Below are 23,022 nucleotides of genomic sequence, written 5' to 3' on the forward strand. Positions count from 1 at the left end.
CGGGATTTAACTCAATGTCGACTAGCAAATGTACTGAAAGATATTCAGTCAGTATCATAAGCGTGTAACGCCTCATCTTATTTATATGAATAAATGAAACATAAATTATAAATAAAATGTTCAGAAGCGAGTGGAGCTAAAAAGGGGTAAAATAGGGCCCACCCCCCACCCCAAAGGAAAACTACACACCCATATTAGCACCTATCATAAGAGCCTGTATTAGCCTGAATTTCTCATATTATTCTAATACTCTCTCCATGCATGCGCATGCCATCTGACCATGTGAACGACTGGTTTCAGTTAAATACAGACTCTCTGACGTCTGGCGCCCCCTGCTGTCATCATCATCCATCTTATTTCTATTCTAGTTTTTATGTAGTTAATCCATCGCTAGTATATCGTACACTATGCATAGTCTGCTTTGTTTTAATTTGTAATATATACGCACATACCTACATACATATATTTATACACACACACACACACACACATACATATACATATATACATATATACATACACACACACATACACACACACACACACACATACACATGCTCCTTTTGTTAACAAGCAAAATGTCTGGCCCTTGCCATTGTATTAATTATCATCCCATAGATAAAAGGTCATCTGTCCCAAAATGTGTCACCTTTACACCTTGAGAGTGGAAAAAAATGTATATAAAGTTCTTTTTTATTTACATACCCACAGTCAGGTACAAATACAATTCCAAAAAAGTTTGACAATCAATAAAAATTATAACCGTTATAAATACCTTATATGGAAAAGAGAAACCCCCCGTTTGACATTTGCAGATCTAATCAGGCATAACTAATCAATTAACACCAAACAAGATAACTGGTGTCCATGTGTGATTAGTCATACACTCACTGGTGTCACTGCTTGGTGGGACATTTCAAAGAAAAAAAAAATCCACTCTAAGTGGAAATGGACACTCAAAAGACTCTCTGAAGTTGTAAAAAGGCATATGTTAAGAAAAGGCAGGAAGAAGATTTCAAAGGCTTTAACAATACTTTGTAGCACAGTGAAGACCATCGTTAGGAAGTGTCAGAGATACAGCACCACCCAGACCATGCCTAAATCAGGACAGCCATCCGAACCTGATGACTGAGCAAGATGGAGGCTGGCAACAAAGAGGCCAATGTTACCTTTGAAGGAACAACAGACCTTAACAGCAAGAACTGGGCATTGTTCAAGGTTCAAAATTAAATTGGTTATTGTCATTGTTCGACACAATGACCACACTTCAATGAGATAGTATACATGTCTCTACAATATGACCAGTACTCAAGAACAAAAAGAAATTAGAAACTCACTCTTCTAGAATACAATGCCAAGTCTCGATTCAATTTTACTAAACCACACCTTACAGATGATACAGGAAAGAGGCTAAAAGATCTGGGGTCAGAGGAGACTAAGTCAACCTTTTTTGTCACAATGTGAAGTGGTACGTCTGGGGACAATCCAACCCACTCCTGAAAGATGCCCATCAGCAGGGAGTGGTACTTATCAGGATTAAAAGGAAGATGGACCTCCTGCTCTCGGCTAGGAAGCTGGAGATACTATTCAGCATGAGAATGAGTCAACACAACTCAAAGCAAGTGCGAAAGTGAGAAAGTTCTTGGGTGACCTAGACATAGTCCTGACCTCAATCCAATCGGAAATCTTTGCAATTGACTTGACTTGACTGAGCTGGCACGATTCTGTAAAAAAGAATGGGAAAATACTTCTCCTTCTAGAGGTGCATAGCTGGGAGGCTCAAGGCTGAACTCAAGCTAAAGGTGCCTCCACTAAGTGTCACCCTTACAAAAGCCACCTATTCTTGTCTTTTATTATTGTCTTATTTTCTTGCAGAAATGCTACATTTCTTTTTTCACTATGATTTGCCAAGTATGATTCGTAAATCAATCCATCCATCCATCCATCTTCTGAAACCACTGAATCCCAACTGGGGTCGCGGGGGGGGGGGGGGGGGGATCCAACCCTGGGCAGCTGCCAACACACCGCAGGGCATGATTCGTAAATAAAGGAGATAAAAATGTTATTTTATCACTTGTGCATTTTTGGACTGTAAGAAAAACAGTTAACAATTTGAAAGAAGGTGACTTTTTCCAGCCACTGTATGACATTTAGGTTCCCGATGCTCCATTCATCAGGCTCAGGGTGGTGGGTGGGGTTTTGCATTTCTTTTATTCCTTATATAAAGAGGAACTTATATTTACTTATTTAGTATAAACTTTCATCTAAAGGAATGTTCATCTGCGGAGGTGGAATTCAGGCCCGTAAAGCAATAATCCAGACCAAGATTTTGTTTCAACCAGAAGTCCACTGGTAAAATTAACTGGTGACCTTCCAACCACAGGGTGGCGCAGTGGTTAGCACTGTTACCTCACACCTCTAGGACCCGGGTTCGAGTCTCTGCCATGGCTCCATGTATGGGGAGTGTGCATGTTCTCTTTGTGTCACTGTGGGGTGCTCTGGGTAGGTTGCCCCCCAAGTCCAAAAATATGCTGAGGTTAACTAGAGTTAAACTGCCTGTAGGTATGAATGAGAGGCTCTGGGATAAACTCTCAACCCCTGTGACCATGAATAGGGGAAGCAGTTTCAGAGGATGGATGGATGGATGGATGGATGGATGGATGGATGGATGGATAGATGGGTCTTATCATGAGCACAAGGTCCAAACCCAGAAAGCCCCCACCCTTGGACAGATTCTTTGTCAAATCACACAACAAGTAAATAAATAAAAATATCAGTTAATAAAAGCATATCTTTCATTTTGAATAAGTTAAATATTCTTGAAATTAAACTAGATATCGAGCAAATACAAGTGCAGGACATAAATCTCATAAGTACTGTGATCTGCAGGATGAAGACGCTCGACCCTGGTGCACAAAATTCAGGCGACTGACTGACTGCCTGGACAGTAATTTGCTGAAGGAATGAACTCTGGTGTTTCTAGGGCGACAAAGAGAGAGCTATAAAAAGCAGAAAAGCCACACGGATTAAAGCAATTACAGCCAGCAGCTAGACAATTCCCAAAGTGGCCTATTTTGTATAATGACTAAATGATGCTGTATAAATAAATGAGTGTTGAAGGCTGAAAAAAAAAATCAAAGTCAAAGCAATTATAGTGAAAAAAGCCAACAAAGCCAAACGAAAGTTTTGGTTGGATAGTACTGATCCTGTCTTCTGTCCTGAATCTGGAAACCTCCTCTTCAGTATCACAGCAGATTTAACTTTTCAGAGGAGTTTCCACCAACTCGTGGAGACTTGCTCAGTACTATATTTTTAGCAGCCTTTCTTGGCAGATTTGGTCAGACTCCCGTGCTGCGTAGAGAAACAGACTTTGCATGTTTCTTAAGATTCATAACAGCATAGAGCAGCTTTTCCCAACCCGGTCATCAGGGATCCACAGCCAGTCCATGTCTTTGCTTCTTCCAGCTCCCGAGAGGGTCAGTGGGTCCCCGAGGACGGGGCTAGGAGACGCTGCTGTGGAAGACAGGCCACTGGCTGAGTGGAGGACATCCGCTCCGCTCTACTGCCCTGTACCCTGGCCCCAGCTCAGCAAACTGAAACAGGATTTATTACTGCCTGTCCCATGTTTTGTTCCGGTCCATCTTCCGCCAGCCTTAACCTTCCCATCCCTGCTGAGAAGAACCAAGCTGTTCTGGCACCACCACGCCTGACTGGGAGGCTTTTGAGTAGCGAGGTGTTATGATGGGTCTCTGCCAAACACAACACTGGCAATTTAAGCTCCGGTTTGTTTTCATCTGACCACAACTGCCGCCTGACTCTCCGGATTCACAAAAATCTGAGCTAATTTATCTTGTATATATCCCATCATACTCCTGAACAAGCTAAGATTAAACAGCATCGCCATGTTTTTCAGCGACTCATGGAAGCTCTCTTTCATTATGCATTTAGGTAAATACAGTGAGATTCAATTTTACGCCATCATCTGTATTCAAGGTGTGACTCCCATTCGTAGCAGGATAACAAATCACACATGTATGAGCCAATGCTAACAACTGAGGTTTAAACCGTTAGAATCACACTGGGCGAAGCGTCTTTAGTGAGTAAATGAAATGGGAGACGCCATCTTCATATAATGATATCAATAAAACATAATAAAATAATAAAGAATGATAACAATAACAATAAACATAACAATAAAAATGTATGTTCCTATATTATACTTTCTTTTTATTCCAATATTGTACATAATTAGGTTCCCATGGTAATATTTGATTTGTGAAGTTAAAAAAGGTTTGACTTTAGGTTATCAAAATAATCAAATAATCAATTAATATGGAATTAAAAATTTTCAATGCATTAAATCGCTCCCTCAGTAATCATGTTCCAATCGATTTACAGCCCTAATACAGTAAGTTCTAACTACTGAAAAAATATTACTTCCAAAATGAAACAATATTTAAACATGGTGACTACAACAAATTTGTCACTAGCTTAGGAATTTGCAACTCATTTGCATAAATAATACAGCAGTACTGATTAATTCGTAGCTCTATGCGACACGATGCCATGTTGGGAGCAGGTCGTACAGTGATTATGGACAAAATCTGCGGAGGTGTAGCTGGAAATTCCAACCCCCCCCGACAAAATGTCACCTTGCCCCCGCCCAGTACGTTTCCCGCTCTCAGCGGGATTTTTACCACCACAGGAACTATTTCATGATGCGCAAATATAAAAATTATAGTTATAACTTTGCATTTCAGGGGATAGACATAAGTGGAGTTCCTGAATCTGCCAAGGTATCCATGTCTCTCCTGATGCCCCTGACAGACTTCCAAGGTGAAGTTTGTAGATTCAGGTTACAGAAGGGGTGGTACTGTAGCACCTTCACCAAGGTACGTAACCTGAAGTGCTTTGGTAAGATAACCAACTGTAAATGCTGATTAAACAATGGATTTGAATTGTAATAAGGGCTGAAGAGGCCAATGCGTACAGTACAGCACCTTATATACCTAAAATAAAGGTGTACCACTGGCACCTGCCACTCTCCGGTGCATAAAGACATGTTCAAACACCCACCTGGGTGGTGAACAGTGGGAACTCCTCCGGGAGGATCCAGGAGCGCGGGTAGAAGCTGTACTCCTCGGGGAAGAGCTCCTGCATGGTGCGAACGGCTCGACTCAGGTTGATCTTTCGTAGCATCTCGATCATACCTGCGGTGTGGGGAAAAGGAGAAGGCGTTACACCTCATTCTGACAACTGATATCTGAAGCCAAAGTACTTAGGAGCACAAATCCAGACTCTTTATACATTATATACAGTATGATTTCTATGCCAAAATACGTAAGAGGATCTTTAATACTTGTTGCCTCATACTAAAATGTTAGTGCATGTTTGAAGGGCACAGCATCACCCTCAGAACTGTAGAACGCCCACTAATGCAGCAGCTGAATGTCTGTGCAGTGTCACCTTAGCCGATATTCTGAACACAGCCAAAGTTCAGGAACAATTTCCAGTGACTCTGGCCCTGATAGCCGATAAATTACTTATTTTGCTCAGAAGCTTTCAGCTGTGTACCAACAAAATCTCTGTACTGAAGCATTTCTGGGCTACTTTTGAAGTTTTGCTGGATGTCACGTCAATTTTAGATACATTTATTAAGGATGTCAATACATCAATGGTTAGTCTATTGTGTCATGCATTGTGAAATACCATCAAGTCTAAAAACACAGATAAACTCAAAGCACAAGTACATGACACCTAAAACCAGACATGAGAACCAGGCATGTTTTATGTAAAGCAAGTATACAGACGGTCCTCTACTTACGAACGAGTTACGTTCGGAACGGCCATTCGACTTGAAATGTTCGTAAGTCGTTATTCAACATCTTTTAAGAGTATATGCAAGTACACAGAAGTAGGATGCTGGGTGAACGCACGCTAAAGCTGCTGTGCGGTGGGAGTAGCGGCCAGAGATCGTACTAGGCGGAACTTGGTGCGCAGAAAAAAAAAATTGATGTTGCGGACAGGAAACAGGAGCCCAAGGAACACAATTTGGACTTACAGTCCTCTTCGTTCGTATGTCTGAAAGGTTGTAAGGTGAAGGATAGTAAGCAGAGGAGTATCTGTATATGCAGGTATGCTCATTATACTGTGTTAAACATGGCTTAACTTTTGTTTTGGATTGCGTACTTAGTATTACCTCTACTTGTGCCTTATTGCAATGTCACATTATTAGTGGGCTCTGTGGGCTAAGCCTGTGTGCCTGTAATCAGAAGGTCGTAGGTTCAAACCCAGCCTCAGCCTGTGGCTCCTTGAGCGAGGCCCTTAACCCCCAGCTCCCTGGGCGCCGCTACGGGTGGCAGCCCTTCGCAGAACTTCCTCTATGAAAAAAGAGCAAGTTGTGGGAGGCGTAAAGACAATTTCCCTATGGGGATCAATAAAGTATCGATTATTATTATTTTGCATATACATTCAATATTTAAAATCAGACGTTATAATTCTAAAAATGTATGTATCAGTTTTGTGTGCATTGTTTATGCTTGATTAGTCATTGATTAGTCCATGGAAAATACTTCTGCACTGAAGATATATTTTTGCTGCAGCAGTCTTATTTTATCAAAAATTATGCATTACTTTCTGGTTATCTGCACACATTTATCCCCATCGCATCACCTATCCATCGTTTATTTTAGTCCCGCACTGTCTAATTCCGCACTGTCACTTGTTCTTTATTGCACTGCTGCTTGTCCTGAAATACCCTCTTGTTGTTGTCCCCCCCCCACCCCACACACACACACACACACACACACACACACCTGTTCCCTCCCCTGCAACTCTGACTATATAACTTGAAACTTGAACTTGACAGAACACCTGCTGCAAACAAGAACAAAATTGGTAGCTTTTCTCCAAGTTCTGTGCTGTTACCCAGGGCCAGTTTTCTGCGGTGGAAATGTGCAGAACTAGTTTCTGATAAGGAAAAAGTCTGGCTCCGGCTCCGGAACCTCGCTGGTGGAAATGAGGCAGATGTGGTCCTTTTTGCTTTGCTTTTCTTTTATTCATATACAAGATCTCAGTGATGCATCCAGAGGCCGGATCTTACCAGGGAACTTGTTGACTTGGCCTGAGCTTATGTTCTCGTTGTCATGGAAGGACACACCATGCCAGTAAATATCACAGGCCACACGGCGACCGAGAGGGAACTGCGCGACAGAAATGGAGAGAAGAGAGCACGCGTCAGCAGAGGCTACCGTACGCTAAGCCCTTAAGAAAGACCCTAATTAATGAGTATCAGCATTACATCACTAACAATACATAACACTACAGCAGGTATGAAATTTATACATTTAATATTATCCTGAAAGTAGGCGAAATTAAAGAGAAACTGCCCAGGCAAAGTTTAAAATATCTGTAAACTTAAACATTCTTAAATTCTCGTATAAAATCCATAAATAACCACTTCATCAACAAACTTGCTCGACACTAAACTCTTCGACTTGCCTAAACTGTCCAACTACAAGAAGCACACAATTCTGGATGTAAACACCATAAGCATTCACATAACTTTGTCACTGCATTCATCAATGCTCTGCATGCCTTGCATCAGAGTACAGCAAGGCATGCAGAACAGAGATGAATAATCAAAAATGTAATTAGTGTATGTTACATAAGTTATATATTGCATGGAGGTAAGGAGCATGCACTGATTACAGTATGTTGCCCACCTACGACAAACAACCTGAGGGATGCGAACCTGAGTGCAGCTGTGTGGCAGGTGATACCTCAGCACCAAACCAGTCCGAATGGACCAGTGTGAGTTTTTTTCCAGTGGCTGCAGTGCCAATCCTGCAGCCCCCAAGTTATTCCCTGGAAGTTGGAGGATCTGCTTGCAGGGCTGGATATAGATTAACGTCCTACCCAGGATGAAGCAACTGCAGGCTTAGGGCCTTACTCAAAGGCCCAAAGGAGTATGTCCACTCCGGGCATTTACGGGATTCGAACCAGCAACCTTCCTATTGCTGGCACAGATCCCTAGCCTCAGAGTCACCACTCCGCCCATATATTGCATTTACAGTATTAAATAATATACAATTGTATATATGATCTAGCCCTGCGATGGGCTGGCCCGCCATCCTGGGTTGTTCCCTGCCTCGTGCCCATTGCTTACGGGATAGGCTCCAGACCCCCCGCAACCCAGTAGGATAAGCGGTTTGGAAAATGGATGGTTATATGGTCTAATCACGCTAGTTCTTGTATCATTTTTTAAAAAGCCTACAATTTTAAGTTCATGATCAACTGATTCACACATAAGAAAAATTATGCGCTGAATATTTCAGAAATTCACAAAAATAGTCTTCCCACAAAACCACCAACGTTTCCCTATTTCATCACTGCCAATAAGAAAACAGAGAAGACTGGATTCTCTTAATTAATCCCATATTCTGTCTTGAGACTCACAAATTTCTTTTGGTTGCTGAACACCACACGTCCCCATCAATTTGAAAAATGCATCCATCTTCTGTGGTCTTTGTCGCAGACATAAATATGACTATGAATATAGGAGATATAGTAACAGTAGTACATCATATTTATTTACTAACATGAGACTATAAAACATGACTTTGGGAGCTTAGATTCATGCTGTATTTTATTGTGGATTTGACAGCACATCACACATTGTAAAATATAAATGCGTATAAAGTGCTTTGGAAGAAACCAGATCCACACAGGGTAGTATTACAATGGATCGGTACAGGTGGTGATGAAGGTAATTTCAACGCTGTTAATGCCCTTAACCTCACTTCTCATGCATATTTAAAAATATAGTACAGGGATAAGTGTCTCCACTTATCAAAGATTACTTGCAGAGTACTTTGTATCACCAGCTGAACAAATGACATCCATAATATGTGCACCAAAGTCAATTAGCTACCTTAGAAATGTCAACAAGAGGGTATATTTCAAAGTACAATTTAAAAAAATTTAGTTGTCAAATTATAAAAAGTTACAGTGCAATATGAAATGTGTTATTCATGTAAAAAAAAAAACATTCAGACTAATCCTAGAAGAGCACATTTGGGTTATAAAAGTGCATGAAGAAGTTCAGTTACAGCGTACCTCTTTCCATCTGAGCTGCCTGATGCTGACTTTGAGAGCCTCCAGGGACGTTTTGGCTTTGGAGGTGTCCACCGTCACCGCCCTCCTCTTCCTAGCCACTTTGTTTCCGTCCTCCTTGCCGCGATCGCCCTCCTGCTGGCCAGGCGCCGCCACGCCGTTAGTCTCCGGCCCGCCCTGCAGCGCTTTCCCAGTCCCCTTGACCTGAAGCAGCGTTCCGGGCATCTTCTCCCCGCAGATATCCGCCGCCTGCCCACTGTCTGAGTCCCGTTTGCTGCCGATGTTTCTATCAGGAGCCCCCTGTGCGCTCCTGCTTTTACTCCTCTGACGGCCGGTAACGGAAGTGCGGGCAGCATCACTCCGCCCTCTGAGGGATGCAGCGGCCGGGGAGACGAAGCCGGCCAGGGGGATCGGGACGGTCTCCCCCTCGGCTACTGCATCCTTCTCGCCCCCTTCCCCCGGCGATTTCTTTTGCTCCAGCTCTTCCTTGACTTGCACGTAGTGATCACTCATCACGCAGAGCCAGATAACGGCGATCGGGGCAGCTGTCAAGCGTCCCGCTGGATGCAGTGTGACAGACCGACTTTAACGCAGATCTGTCTTATTTAAAGCAGCAATCAGATAGGCATTGTCAAAACATAACAGGCTACTTTTATATTCGGCTACATGAACTGCACTTTCCATAAATGGCACGTCCCGAAACATTTCCACACGTCCCTGAAACTGACAATACTTTCTTTGCGATCCTGTACACAGTCGGTATACCGGTCAGTAGGACCCTCCGCTTTCGCCCGTTCCCTTGGTGTCTTGTAAGCCATGCAACCCTAAGTCATGTTTATTTAGGATCAAGCTGCCATATGCATTGAAACTAAAAAAAAGATACATTAAAACCATTCCCATGTTGCACGTGCGCACTGCCGCCCAACCACGACTCCATAATAAATCCGGCGGATTAAACACCCAGCGGGTGAGTCTCAATGCTGCGGTGGCTGATGGTGCATAAGGAAACTCGGCAAATGAGCGATCCGCCGCAGCAGGCAAGCCTCGCCGCTACATGGCTTCCAAGCGACAAAACTCGTTCATTATTTAAAAGTTCCATTCAACGGTGACTGCCATTTGTCGTTTAAATAAGATCATGTATCCCGTTACCTGAACAGAAGTTGGCGATCGTATTCATCGCTTTGGAGCAGCTGTAGACGCCCACGATTCGACATGCCCGGAAGGAACCTTTATTTTAGGAAAAGCCTCCTGAAAATGCAGCACTTGTGTTTTGCTGTCGTTGGCTACGCAACCGACGGAAGCCTTCGAAGGTCAAAATGATCGAATGCTATTCCCTGTGCTAAGTGAATCTGCAGCTAGTGCTCTCCAAAAATTCTCGCACTCTTTATAAGAACGACTGAACAAACCTATGAGAAAACTATTGATTATTAGCTTGATCTTATATCTTTCACTTAAGTATTTTTTTCAAAGAAAATTATGCTTTAGTACTTTGTGTGATTCCCTTTGCATTAATAACACCACATTTTCTTAAATAATGCTGCATGAGATGGAAGAACACATTTACAACGATCTGAAATCATTCCACCATATAAAATCCCTTATAATCCTCTCCGGAGTCACTGGACTTCAGCTCACCATACACATTTTCAAAGGGGTTTAGGTCATTGGACTGGGAGAGTCACTGTAAACGCGTGATTCTGTGGTCAGCGAACTATTTTTGTGTGGATTTGAAGGTATGCTTTGGATCATGGTCCTTATGGAAGATTCAATAACCACTCAGATCCATCACAGCTCCAGTGGTTTTAGATTTCTACCACACTCATTTCTTTCACCTTGATATTACACCCTACAAACAGCAGCATAAAAATCTCTAGGGCAGATAAAACATACGCACTAGTGTTCTGAACGCACCCACTGCACTAGCTGAGCAGACACTAAAGCAGGTAGCAGTGAGATACTGTAATAGCGGTAACATTCTGTGTGTGCAGATGGGGCTTCAGGCTTATTTCTGAAGTTAAACAAAAGGCATACCTTCTATGCAAGCCCCTGCCTGCTAACACTAATTAAAGAGATGGATTTAAAATTGTTTGCAAAGTATTAACAATCTGGCTAGATTGTTTCATCTCAGATGTCTTCATCCCTGAAAAAGGAGGGGTTCGACCCTTGAGTCCTGGCAAAATTCACACGATTGGACCGTTTGAAAATTTGTCCATCTATCTAGCATAGGACACAAGACAGGCAAGCTGCCATTGCAGAGTGCATACACATGCACATGCACTCACACACTATGTGAAATCACGGTATAATCATCCTTAAATGTAACACTCAACATTAGTGGCCGCAGAAGCAACATGAAATACACTTTATGAACAATGTAAAGTTGATTGCGAAGGTGAGAAGTGCCATATTAGGTGAGAAGTGCTATATTAACACATGAAATAATATACTTCTTTGAATGCATTTCCGTTTTACTGCTGATTTTATTTTCCTTAATCATGCACTGATTGCTACAGTAGATGACTCCAAAAGCACGTAACCATAACCAAAAACCAGTACCACTTTAGTACAGAGTTCAGGTAAAAATCAAGACCCAGATTTTGTTCAAGCAGACCCCTTGCATAGCCCTGGTCTGGTTGTAGGGTCATTACTTGGCGCGCCTCCTCGTCAGGCTGGTGGGTGTTGGTGAGTAGGATCATCAAGGCCTTCGCTAAAAGCTGTCACTAGCCCTGGTCATGGATGGCCCTATGGGAGGTGAGGAGGTCATTGCTGAGGCTGCATGGCTTCAGCCCCCAGAATTTTTTAGCCCCTCAAATAAATGTTCTTATTGGCTTAAGTCATGAATAGCTTTTTATATTATATATAAGTTTGGCATCACCCCCTCTAATAAAGACTCCCTATCCATTCCATCCATATCCAAAATTTCCCAGGGCTCCTCCCTCCCCAGGGGGCATACCACTCGGACTCATGGAGGGGCAGACAGCTGCCTGCTTCCCCGGACCAGCAGGACAGACGGGGCCCATGGTGGCAGCAGCCCAGTCTCGCAGGGGCTGGCACCTCTGGCGCTGACCGATTGGCCCAGCCTGCTCCGGCCAGTGATAGGATTCTTCCTAGAGTCGCTGCTGTGTCTTCGAGGTCCTGGCTCCACCTTTCTCATACCACTAGCCAGCTCTTCTCTGCCGTTCTTCTGCCCAGCTATAGTATCCCTGAGATCAGTGTCCAGGAGCTCAGTAACCCAATGCTCCAGGTCGCTTAGGGACTGGCTGTCTTCACAACCTGCTTTTCAAAGTCTGATAACAGGTCAAAGATCCCGCTTCTGGCACTAGTTTCACAACTCAGGGAGCATAGAGAGGCAGATGGAAAATAAAAGGAGGTGGAGGACTGGTGTAGGAATGAAAATAATGCTTTTATTGTCAGGAAAAAGTAAAAGACATTTACATACCTTAGCACTTAGTCAGGGACTCACCTTCTCACACTTACCCGCTCCCACCCACTTCCACTCATGGTGGCATTATTCTTGCACAGGCAGTCAGCTACAGGGGATGATGGAAAGTCAACCCAATTGCTCTTTACATTTTGAAGTCACCTAATTGCTACTAGAGGTCATTGTTCTGCGGTTTATCTTAAACATATTGTGCATGATTAACAGCAAATGTGGCTTAAAGAGAGATGGTCAAAGTTTAAATCCATCCATCCATCCATCGATTTTCCAAACCGCTTATCCTACTGGGTCGCGGGGGGCAAAGTTTAAATATATCTCCAAATTAGACATTGTTAATATATACCTAATTTTTCAACCTATAAATTGTGTTATGTAGGCAACTCAGATTACAGGCAGCTGCCAAGTTATGAGTCTGTTTCCTAAGTCTGTCTTTAAGGTGAATGAATTTATAGGTAAGCTATAATAATAACAATTATTATATTGTTATTAATTAATAACCATCGCAGGGCACACTCACACACCATACACTCACACATGCACACCTATGGGCAATTTAGCAACTCCAATCAGCCACAGCATGTTTTTGGACTGTGGGGGGAAACCGGAGTACCCGGAGGAAACCCCACGATGACATGGGGAGAACATGCAAACTCCACACACATGTAACCCAGGCGGAGACTCGAACCCGGGTCCCAGAGATGTGAGGCAACAGTGCTAACCACTGCGCCATGTTATTATGAACCGTTGTATTTAACCTGAATTTTTAATATAACTGGCTTCATGGCAGGTCGAGTTCACCATAAGCTAGACATTCTTAACCTGGGGACTGCCTGCAAACCAAATGAATGGCATGTATAAGTACATAGGCTTGGCTTTCATAGGCTACAATTAACATTTTAAGGCACCTATCTTTATAATGCGTGTTACTTATTATATTTTAAATTAAATTATGTAAAGAAGAAAAGTACTCAGATAAACGGAACATTTTCATCAGCCTTGCATTAGTGCAGAAGTCTACTAAAGGTTTTGCTTGATTATGTCTGTCAAAACAAAAAGTGCTGGACATATCTTACTCCAATCTGCCAGCAATGCCCACCCTGAACAAGCACCATTCATTTTAGGGGTCAATGTTCAGTCATTGGTTGCTACTCAGATTAATACAGCGAAATATATTAGACATTTTGGAGCAAATGGTTCATAGATAATAATCCACACATTGTGCTAACAGGCAGCCAGAAATAATACATTGAACTGATGTATGTTTTTATAGCATATCAGGGAAACACGATAAAGTTAATCTGAAGGACAATCTGAAGACTTCATCCGAAGATGAAGAGCAGTGAATAAAATAAAACTCTACAAGTCCTGGCTACAAACCAGAACATTTTTGCACCTCTGGATGGTGACAGACACTAGATTTGTTCCAGTTGTAAAATAAAAATGTTCTGCATAGTGAGGCTCAGGTTCAGCTGACAGTCACTAATCAGAGATACATTTGCATGCAAATTATTCCTATTATGCAAAGTCATTTCACAGGGTAAACAGGAGACGGAGTTTTTTTAATACATTCAAACAGATATAGCACATACAGGTTACCTCATCTATGCTGCTTAATCCTTTCATTGCAATTGTGGATGGACCAGCAACACCACCCCTTATGTCCATTTTATATCTATATCACATTTTATTTGCTTATTTTGATTCATTCAAAGAATTCACATTCCTAATAAGCCTATAATGCTCAACAGTTGCCAACAACTGTTCACGAAAATTCATTTCAATTTCATTTGTATAGTGCATTTTCACAGCATTACACTGCCTCACAGAGCTTTACAGCATCCCCACCCAAAGCCCCCAGTGAGCAAAAACTCCCTAGAAGGAAGAAACCTCGGGAGGGACCAGACCCAAAGGGGGAGCCCATCCTCCAGGAGCAGTCCACCAGTCACTGAAAACCTCAGGTCATTCATCCATCCATCTCCCATAATGTTTAGGGGTGCTGCATGGCTCTGTGGGTTGGGACTCTGGTTCAAGTGCTGTGGCCGGCAGAATGATGCCATCATTGGGCCCTTAAGTAGGGGCCTTTCCCAAATTGCTCCTGGGGTGCTGTGACCCCCAAATTTACTCTGACCTGTATACGTGTCTGTGTGTCTCATGGAGACCAAGATGGGGCAGGAAAAAAGACCCCGGAGGCATGAATAAAGTGTCTCTATTCTATTATTCCGCACAAGGTCAAGGCGGCCCTACCCCAGAAAACAAGGGCCCAAGGCGGGGTCCACTCAGCATGGAAAGCCAGTCCATTCTATATTCAGGGTAACTCACTTATAAATAGCACAACTTTCCAACATAGTTACTCTGAAATACTTCATAAAGATTCAGCAAAATCTGAATCATAAATTAGCACAGCAATTAAGGTGATACAAAATGAAAGTGTATACAGGTGTGTTTGTGTTGTTTGTACCAAAGTCACACGCATCTTGGTTATTTTTGTTCAGCCCTGTTTTGGACAGGCAGTGATTATCAGCTGATCAGATAACTGGGCTGTATATTAAAACAGCTGTACTACAGTAAAATATAATGTTCCATTCTGAGCACATTCAGCAAAACGACACTGTGTAGCCAATCCTCACCCTTCACACGACTGGTCTGTAACTGGTCGGATTTTTCTGCTTGCATGCTGCTGCTTGCCTTCACTGTGGCTTTTTGCAGATCTTTGTGCGATATTACATGCTGGATTTTGTCCAGAGACGGGAAGCAAAAGCAGGAGAAGCTGATGAAGCCTGATCTTGATACATATTTAGCGAGAAATGGCCGTCTAGACGGGCCCAGAGACATTTCTTTCAGTTGCAAGGGGATTTTTTTCGGCTGGTCAGTGAGGGATGCTCTAAAACTACCAGGGAGGACTTACGACGATTTTTCACAGCTTCCTCTTAACTTGATTATTTTTGCAACATGGACGTCATGTGCAGCACGTGGCCGTTTGGTAGCTAAGTGTGTATTTAATTTAGGAGAGCTGATTGGTTGGAGGCAGTTCCTTGCAATAAATCATCAATTTATCATCCATTTGTATTTGAAATGAGCAAAAAAGTCGACCCTTTAAAGTCCTTTATGATCCTTTTTGAATTTCAAATGCAGTGTTTTATATGTGTGAAGATGAGTCCTAGGGACAGATATCTATATTATACGAGCAGTTTCCAGCTGCTTAGGATACGCGTCGTATGACCCGATCGTTTTTTCTGTGTTGATGTCTTTGTTGTGCCGTTATTCCTGCAGTGTTACAACAATTATCAAACATTATACATCATTCTTCACTTTTCAACATTCGTTTGGTTCCATCTAGTGTATCATTACATGAATTTCCCACTGCCAAAAATATTAATGATTAAACTATTTTTTTTTTTCAGTGACAATCTTATCTGGTACAAAAATAGATTTGTAGAAACGATTATTTTCAATGGTGAATCTCATATTAGCGCCTTTGTCAACATACTGGATCGAAAGTTTTCTAAAATAAAAAGGAGTTTAAGTTCCACTTTTTTCCAACAGAGGGAGCTCATTGTTACATTTCTTACTCTATAGCTCTTGCTTGTGATTTTAGTATATTTCATAGAAATTCAATCTATAGGACTAAAATAAAAGTAAAACTTTTAATTGATATTCTAAAGCAACCCGTAAAACCACATTACTGTATACTATGCAAAATTAGTTTGAAATTGAATAAAACTCATTTTATCCTAATTTTTTTAAATGATTTGGGCATATTAAGTGATTCCCAGTATGAGTACAGTATTTTTGAAATATCAATTGATGCGTAAATGGATAATTAAACACTTAGACCGGCCTGGCTTTCTCCTAAGCGTTTCTTGCTTCACCAAAATAGAAGACTTTGGCGCATTGGACAAATGGTATTACAGTAAAAACATAGAATAAAAATCTATAACAAAATAACTTCCAATAGCGTAGAAGTTATCTGTAGAAGGTATGTGCAGTGTTCCTTGGATATCTCTCTCCCGTGCTGCATTATCTGATTGGGAAGTCATGATGAGGTCGGGAAGCTGAACGAAACGAATGCAGTGCAGTAACCTGCTGGCACCCTGACTTTAGAACACCACAGTCTCGTGCCATTCAGCCAGTACTTCATCATGTGATATAACTTTACCCCAATCGGAGAGCCTGGTGAGCAGATCCGCTGCTGATGGTGAACTGCACATGTCCCTCTGGCCATCGACAAGCTCAAAAGCAGCATTTGCACACTGATGGTATGCAACTGGGAAGGAGCTGTGTGTCTCTTTCGCAGCTTGGGAAACCCGGGAACGCATGCAGGAAAGAGGGAGATCTGGAGCTTGGAAAAGGAGGTCTGGTCTGCCTAAGAACGGCAAAACAGGCTCACACGCTGGGAATAATAGGAAAATCAGGCGCCCGATCCGATCTTTCCTGCCTGGGTTCCTCATTCGGGACCGATGGCGCTAAGGGACAGTGCGACTTTGCGTAGGGGGGACAGAGACACTATGCTGTAATCGATTTCTGCTTGGAGGTACCTGTAACTGCAATAAGGAAAATGCCTGTGCGAAACCGATACAACTTGGTGGATGATATTGGGGACTCACGGGTTCCGCTTCACAACGAAGAGGCATACCAACATGGGATTAATTTTCAAGCTAAGGTAACTTTTAAATTTTTTGAATGAATTTTGGTATATTTCAGATATGTGTTTATGTTCTGATTTTTTTCGTGATGTGTCCGGATTTGCCATTAACGTGCCAGTCCCGCAGCGGCGTTTCGGAGCCACAGGTAACGCAGGCTGGGATTCCGCGGTATAAAAGCCACGCTACAGGAAGCTGAGAAGTAACGCAACTCACGCCTGTAACAGATTTATAATGAAATTTATCAATATGCAAACAATATGAATTGTCTCAAGTCTGCCTTTTTTTTTTTACAATAGTGTTATAAAATATATGTCGGTTTCTTTAAGAAACACACAGTTGAACTTTGCTTTCATTTTCTGTCTTCATTTTACTTTTGCATCATGAAGTAGTAACATTTGTAAAAATTAATTCAAGTAAATGTATTCTATCAGATGAACGGAGTTGAACTATTCTGGCGAAGGGAGAGGGCAGGAATATCGGGACTCACTACATGTTTGTGTAATTTAGTTGAATGAGGAACAGAGGGGGTTTCTTTGCCTCTCTACTACAGGCAAATGTACTGTTACATTTAGTTTAGCTTTGCCTAAAATTAACGCGGCTATTTTGTTGCATTGTCATGGTTTGAAATGTTACCTGTATTAATTAGGGAAACAGGTTGGTATATCTAAATACTTCTCTTTGACACCAGCAAAATTTTTCTTTGATACTATCCATTAACATTTAGCCACTCTCAGAACTGCATAGCTGAGACAGGCTTACTGAATTGTGCTTAAAACAATAGCTTTACATACTATTATTAGTGGGCGTCATTGTGCTCGGTATCTAAATGGCGATACAGGTAGTGTGTGTTGCTTGAGTATAGCACCGCTACCTGGTAGCACTTAGTGACCTAACTGGAACGACGCAATAAATTTAATTGAATTTAAGTAATATAACATGAATGAAAAGCAAAGATTTGTGCAGCTTTTGATGTTTTGTATGTCGTTCCTGTTTGCTTTAACTTTCCACAAGAAGCACAGACTGGCATCACTATACACTGCAAGCAGTGGCAAGAAAAATAAGTCATGGTTGGAAAACAAGAGACAGCGTTTTAAAACAATGAGTTTCTCGAAGGAGTAACTTGCCGAACAATTACGAAGTGTAAGTAGCGCCCAGCTCAACAGTTTGCATGGACTTTTATTTTGAAAGGAAATAAATATTCTTTCTTACTAATTTACTAACTTTGAAAGATTAGTAAAACATGACAGACGGGTTGTTTGCAACTATTTATCCAAACTTTTCCGTATTCTAGAATTTATACCCCAAACTGGAAATTCATATTTTATGTAAATATGATGATCTGGCAGAAAAATAGGACTTTAGGATTTACACATCTGATCAATATCCATTTTTCCTTTACCTCTTCTGTACTTCACAATTTTATGCTCTTTGCACCATATTGAGTATCGATATATTGCAGTGATCTTTACCTACAGGGTTATGTATGGTATGTTATGCTTTTATCATGCTTTGCATCTGTCCTACTTGCTAAGTCAGCACTTAGAAACCACATGCTGTGGTTCTCAGAGAGACTGAGTTTTTTTTACATCTTTGTGTTTTTAGGATGCCTTGTAATGACCTTTGTCACTCTGCTTTGCAGTATGTGGGCAGCTTGGATGTCCCTAGACCCAACAGTCGCATGGAGATCGTCTCGGCCATGAGGCGTATCAGGGTAAGTTAGGGCTACCTACAGCAAAATTGATGCGTTTTCTCAAGTGACGCCAGGGACTAGTTGCCAAGGGGTCTCCCAAACATGCTGTCGCTGTCCGATGAAAAATACATAAATGTTTATGTGTAATATCACATAAAGATCTCCTGAAAAAACTCCAAAATTCTATTATTTCAGGAGCATAAAACACATTTTCTGAGATGCTTCTTTACAAAAACAAACGTAAAACAACGAAATGAGAAACCTTTAGCATGACAAAAAGAAACCCACCTTTACACAGCCAGCAGTGGATGGTTTACATGGATTGTTGTCAGTGAGGCAAACATGCCAGTGTCAACAGGATACAAACTAATCCTGCTCTATATTCACAGTTAACAACAACGCCAGTTAGCTAGATTACAATTAAGTGATCAGTGTTGACTCACCACAGCACAACAACGAAATGTGTCCTCTGCATTTAACCCATATGTGACATAGCAGGGGGCAGCTAATTCAGCACTCAGGGAGCAGTGTTTGGGGGCGGTACCTTGCTCAGAGTACCTCAGTGGTGCCTTGCTGGTCAGGGATTCAAACCTGCAATCTTTTAATTACAAGAGCGCTTCCCTAATCATTAAGCCACCACCGCCCCATATCTAGCGATTAACGGTAAGTTGTTAAAAGTAGCAATACAAAAGACCATCATGAATACAAATGTATAATAAATAGCGAAACGTTGCAATTATCAAAAAGTCCACTGCATCACTGTTGGGAATTTCTGGCCAGTGTGGCACCATCTTCTTCTAGCGTAGGATGTGACATCGTGAGGCACTTTCCATCAGTTTGGAAGCCAGAGGGCCTGATGGTTAGTTAGCAAACTCGTGAAACCACCAGCTTGCTAAATGGTGGGGTCACATATCAGGGCTAATAAAAAATAAAACGTTAGTGAAATTTGTAATTTGAACCACATGCCTTTGATACTAGATCACTTAGTATGAGAGTGGAAAGCTTTAGTTTAAGGTGGCATAAAATCACAGACTTTGTTTCACAAAAAGCAGCTGGAAGTTAATGTGACGTAACATAGGAGTTCCAAGCCGAACAGGCTCATGATGTCACGTCCTACACTCGGACAAGGGGGCGCCACACTTACCTGAAAAATGTTACTTGAATTACTTATTTTAAACCCAGTTTCACCAACAGTGTTAAACCTACAAGGATGTTTAGAGTGGGTACCCATCTTGTACATTATGCTAAGTGCATCTTTGTGTTTCATGTCCACCTTAAAGAAGGTACCTACTGCAGCTGCAGCACTGAGCTCTCTGAAGGAGCCTCCTTCGCTGTTAGCCCTGAGTAACCTGCCTCTGACAGATGGGTTCCTTTTTCTGAATAACAAAGTGGCTTTATTTTAGGAGACTGCTGCTCTACTGGACTGCAGGGGGGGGACTGACAGTAAAGGTCATGGCTTTGGCAGTCATTCACTGGGCAGAGAGTGTGTGCTACCCTCAGCTCCTCACTCTTATCAGAGGCACAGTGCTCTCAGAAGGGTGCTGTTGCTTTTAATTAAATGGAATTCGGTGCATGACTTGTTAATTTCAGGACGCTGCAGTATCAGAGATTGCAGCTGGTGGGTAATCTGCGATTCAACATTGCTCAGCTAAAATATTAAGTTGACTTGTTCTAATTTATGAATGACTGATAGGGGTGATAGTTTATTTGTGAATGACAAGGCTTTAGTGTCAAATTAATGTACGTGATGGATGCTACTTGTTGATTGTAGCTTTAGGAAGTTCAAAGTAGAGCAGTGTGTTGTCGTTACAGGAGGAGCCACGTGTGACTCAGCATGATATTACTTGCATTGCAGAATCTCTAAAGCAATGCTGCAGAAGGAAGCTGATCCAGTTTACTAGTTGACAGCATCTTCTGCTGAAGTGCCACTCAATGGTGTCACACACTCTGTGCTACACATTAAGTCTTATATGCTTGAAGTTTGGATTGTAATTTTATGCATTCAGTCGTCAGATTACCCCTAAATCCAGAATTCGCATACCTGACCTAATCTGCGATTTTGTCGTTTCTTTACGTATTTTCCGTTCTCATTTTATTTTGACTGTTACGGTTGCGGGGGCGGCATGGTGGTGCAGTGGTTAGCACTGTCGCCTCACACCTCTGGGACCCGGGTTCCAGTCTCCGCCTGGGTCACATGTGTGTGGAGTTTGCATGTTCTCCCCATGTCGTCGTGGGGTTTCCTCCGGGTACTCCGGTTTCCCCCCACAGTCCAAAGACATGCTGAGGCTAATTGGACTTGCTAAATTGCCCGTATGTATGCATGTGTGAGTGAATGGTGTGTGAGTGTGCCCTGCGATGGGTTGGCCCCCCATCCTGGGTTGTTCCCTGCCTTGTGCCCATTGCTTCCGGGATAGGCTCCGGACCCCCCGCAACCCAGTAGGATAAGCGGTTTGGAAAATGGATGGATGGATGGATGTTACGGTTGCTTATTAAAGTTCAGTTTTGAAAGTTGCAATTAAAAGATTTCGTTTAGCCTTACAAGCTCGAACCTGCGTCAGTTCAGTTATCCTAAAATTATTTGAAACTTGAGAAATACTATGTAACAAGCAGTAGATTATTTACCTAGTAACTGCTTCTTCATGGATAATTGGTAGCTTTCCCGCGGGGATCGCCCCCGCAACTCTGCTCACAGCAAGGAATTGCAAGATGAATCGATGGGTTGCTTATCATTTTTACCATTTTTTAGTGTGATCATATTACTATAGCAATCCAGCAAAAGTAACTAAGCAGTAAGAGCCATGGCGAAATCTGAAGTGGGATGTTAAATGTGGTCATTTTCGTACGACTGCTTTTGTATCAGTGGTGACAGCCGTTACCGTGTTAATAGCATGTTAATGGACGGATGTAAGAGCTGTGCCTCTGCTTTCGCTTTTTTCCTTTCCACAGTATATATGACCGATAGGAGCTTTTGTCAGACTTCACTTCTCCCGGTTTTTTGCCTTTATTACCTTTTGTTGCTGCTTTAATGGAAAGTGCAGTAACCCACTCAGACAGGTCAGGGTGCTTAGCATTTTCAGCTTCAGAGGAGCCAGTGGAATGACACTGCTGCCAGCAGCCCCTTAGCCGCTAGGCTACGCCCTGAACCAGCCCCTGCTCAGGCAGGCCGCTGTGCTTCCTAAGCCAGTCTAACAATAGCTCTCGGTGAGATGGCACCGGAGGGCCCCACACCTCCCCCTCTTTCTGCAGGTTTGTGGAGAAATGAGCCCTTTGGAGAAGTCGCACCAAAAAAAAAAACAGGCAGAGATATTTTTGGACCAGAAAAATTAGTCCAACCCATGGAAACTAGGTCTTTAGAACAGTGATGTGGACTGGGTGCGTGTCTGAGGGTGCATGTAGATAGAATGCATGCAGAGCTCATGTAGCAATCCCTGTAACGGTACAACAAGGAAGGCAGCTTATTAACGCTGTTTAATATGATCTATTTAATTTGCGGAAGGGGTAGCAAGAAAGGTCATGATTTTCTAGTACGACATGTAGGTGTGGTAGGTGACAGGACTCTTTGCGCCATTCAGTTGTGTCTGCGCAGATATTGACTTCAGCGATGTTCTGTAAGCTTGGGGGGTCGCGTGTACTTTGCATGATTCTCTACATGACTATGTAACTCCTGGTGCTTTATTAAGAGCTCCCTCACGTAGCAGATCAGCTATTTTGAGATGTTGGCACCTGGCATTTGCTTGGGCAGATCACTGAGCAGAATGACGCTGCCAAGGCTGCCCAGGGCCAATTAAAAGGCTGCGTTTTAACGGTCCTGGCCCACCTGAGGCCGCTGCTCAGTGCCGGCACATAGCTCTCATTGCAGTAAAAACTGGGGCGATGCTATATTATCTATAATACAGGTCACATAATGTGATTCTCGACATGTTCTACATCTTTGCTAAGACGAGTATAAGCTGCTGCTCTGGCTGCACTTTCTTCTGTCCTTGAGCAGACTGCTGGCTTGATGGATATTGAACGATCTAGGCAGCTGCACTGTTGCAGCTATTTTTGGAGGATAACAGGTAGGTTTGTGACAAAATCGTAATTGTAAAACACAGCAGACCTTTCAGGGTTTGACATTTAGGTTTGACACTGAAACC

The 23,022-nt window shown here is 42.4% G+C and overlaps 2 protein-coding genes across 8 annotated transcripts in view; one reads left to right on the forward strand and one right to left on the reverse strand.

Moving 5' to 3' along the window:
- The window catches only part of ttll11 (tubulin tyrosine ligase-like family, member 11), a 29,853-nt gene extending 19,453 nt beyond the window's left edge, over positions 1-10,400 (reverse strand). For all 5 annotated transcript variants that reach the window (XM_049020785.1, XM_049020782.1, XM_049020784.1 and 2 more), the window contains exons 1-4: positions 10,264-10,400; positions 9,118-9,674; positions 7,103-7,202; positions 5,077-5,210 (exon numbers count right to left, since the gene is read on the reverse strand). In XM_049020785.1, coding sequence (XP_048876742.1) covers positions 5,077-5,210; positions 7,103-7,202; positions 9,118-9,674; positions 10,264-10,291 — 819 coding nt within the window. In that variant the 5' untranslated portion in view covers positions 10,292-10,400. The remainder of the gene's footprint in view (positions 1-5,076; positions 5,211-7,102; positions 7,203-9,117; positions 9,675-10,263) is intronic.
- Positions 10,401-16,685: 6,285 nt separating this feature from the next.
- si:dkey-34e4.1 (carboxyl-terminal PDZ ligand of neuronal nitric oxide synthase protein) overlaps positions 16,686-23,022 on the forward strand; it is a 56,743-nt gene continuing 50,406 nt past the window's right edge. Inside the window, exons 1-3 of one of the 3 annotated variants that reach the window (XM_049021080.1) lie at positions 16,686-17,213; positions 18,211-18,336; positions 18,836-18,907. In XM_049021080.1, the coding sequence (XP_048877037.1) occupies positions 18,875-18,907 (33 nt within the window). In that variant the 5' untranslated portion in view covers positions 16,686-17,213; positions 18,211-18,336; positions 18,836-18,874. Of the gene's footprint in view, positions 17,214-18,207; positions 18,337-18,835; positions 18,908-23,022 lie in introns of all 3 variants that reach the window. The other 2 variants (XM_049021081.1, XM_049021079.1) reach the window with 2 other exon arrangements.

Source organism: Brienomyrus brachyistius, chromosome 7, assembly GCF_023856365.1.
Source record: "Brienomyrus brachyistius isolate T26 chromosome 7, BBRACH_0.4, whole genome shotgun sequence".
Lineage (NCBI taxonomy): Eukaryota > Metazoa > Chordata > Actinopteri > Osteoglossiformes > Mormyridae > Brienomyrus > Brienomyrus brachyistius.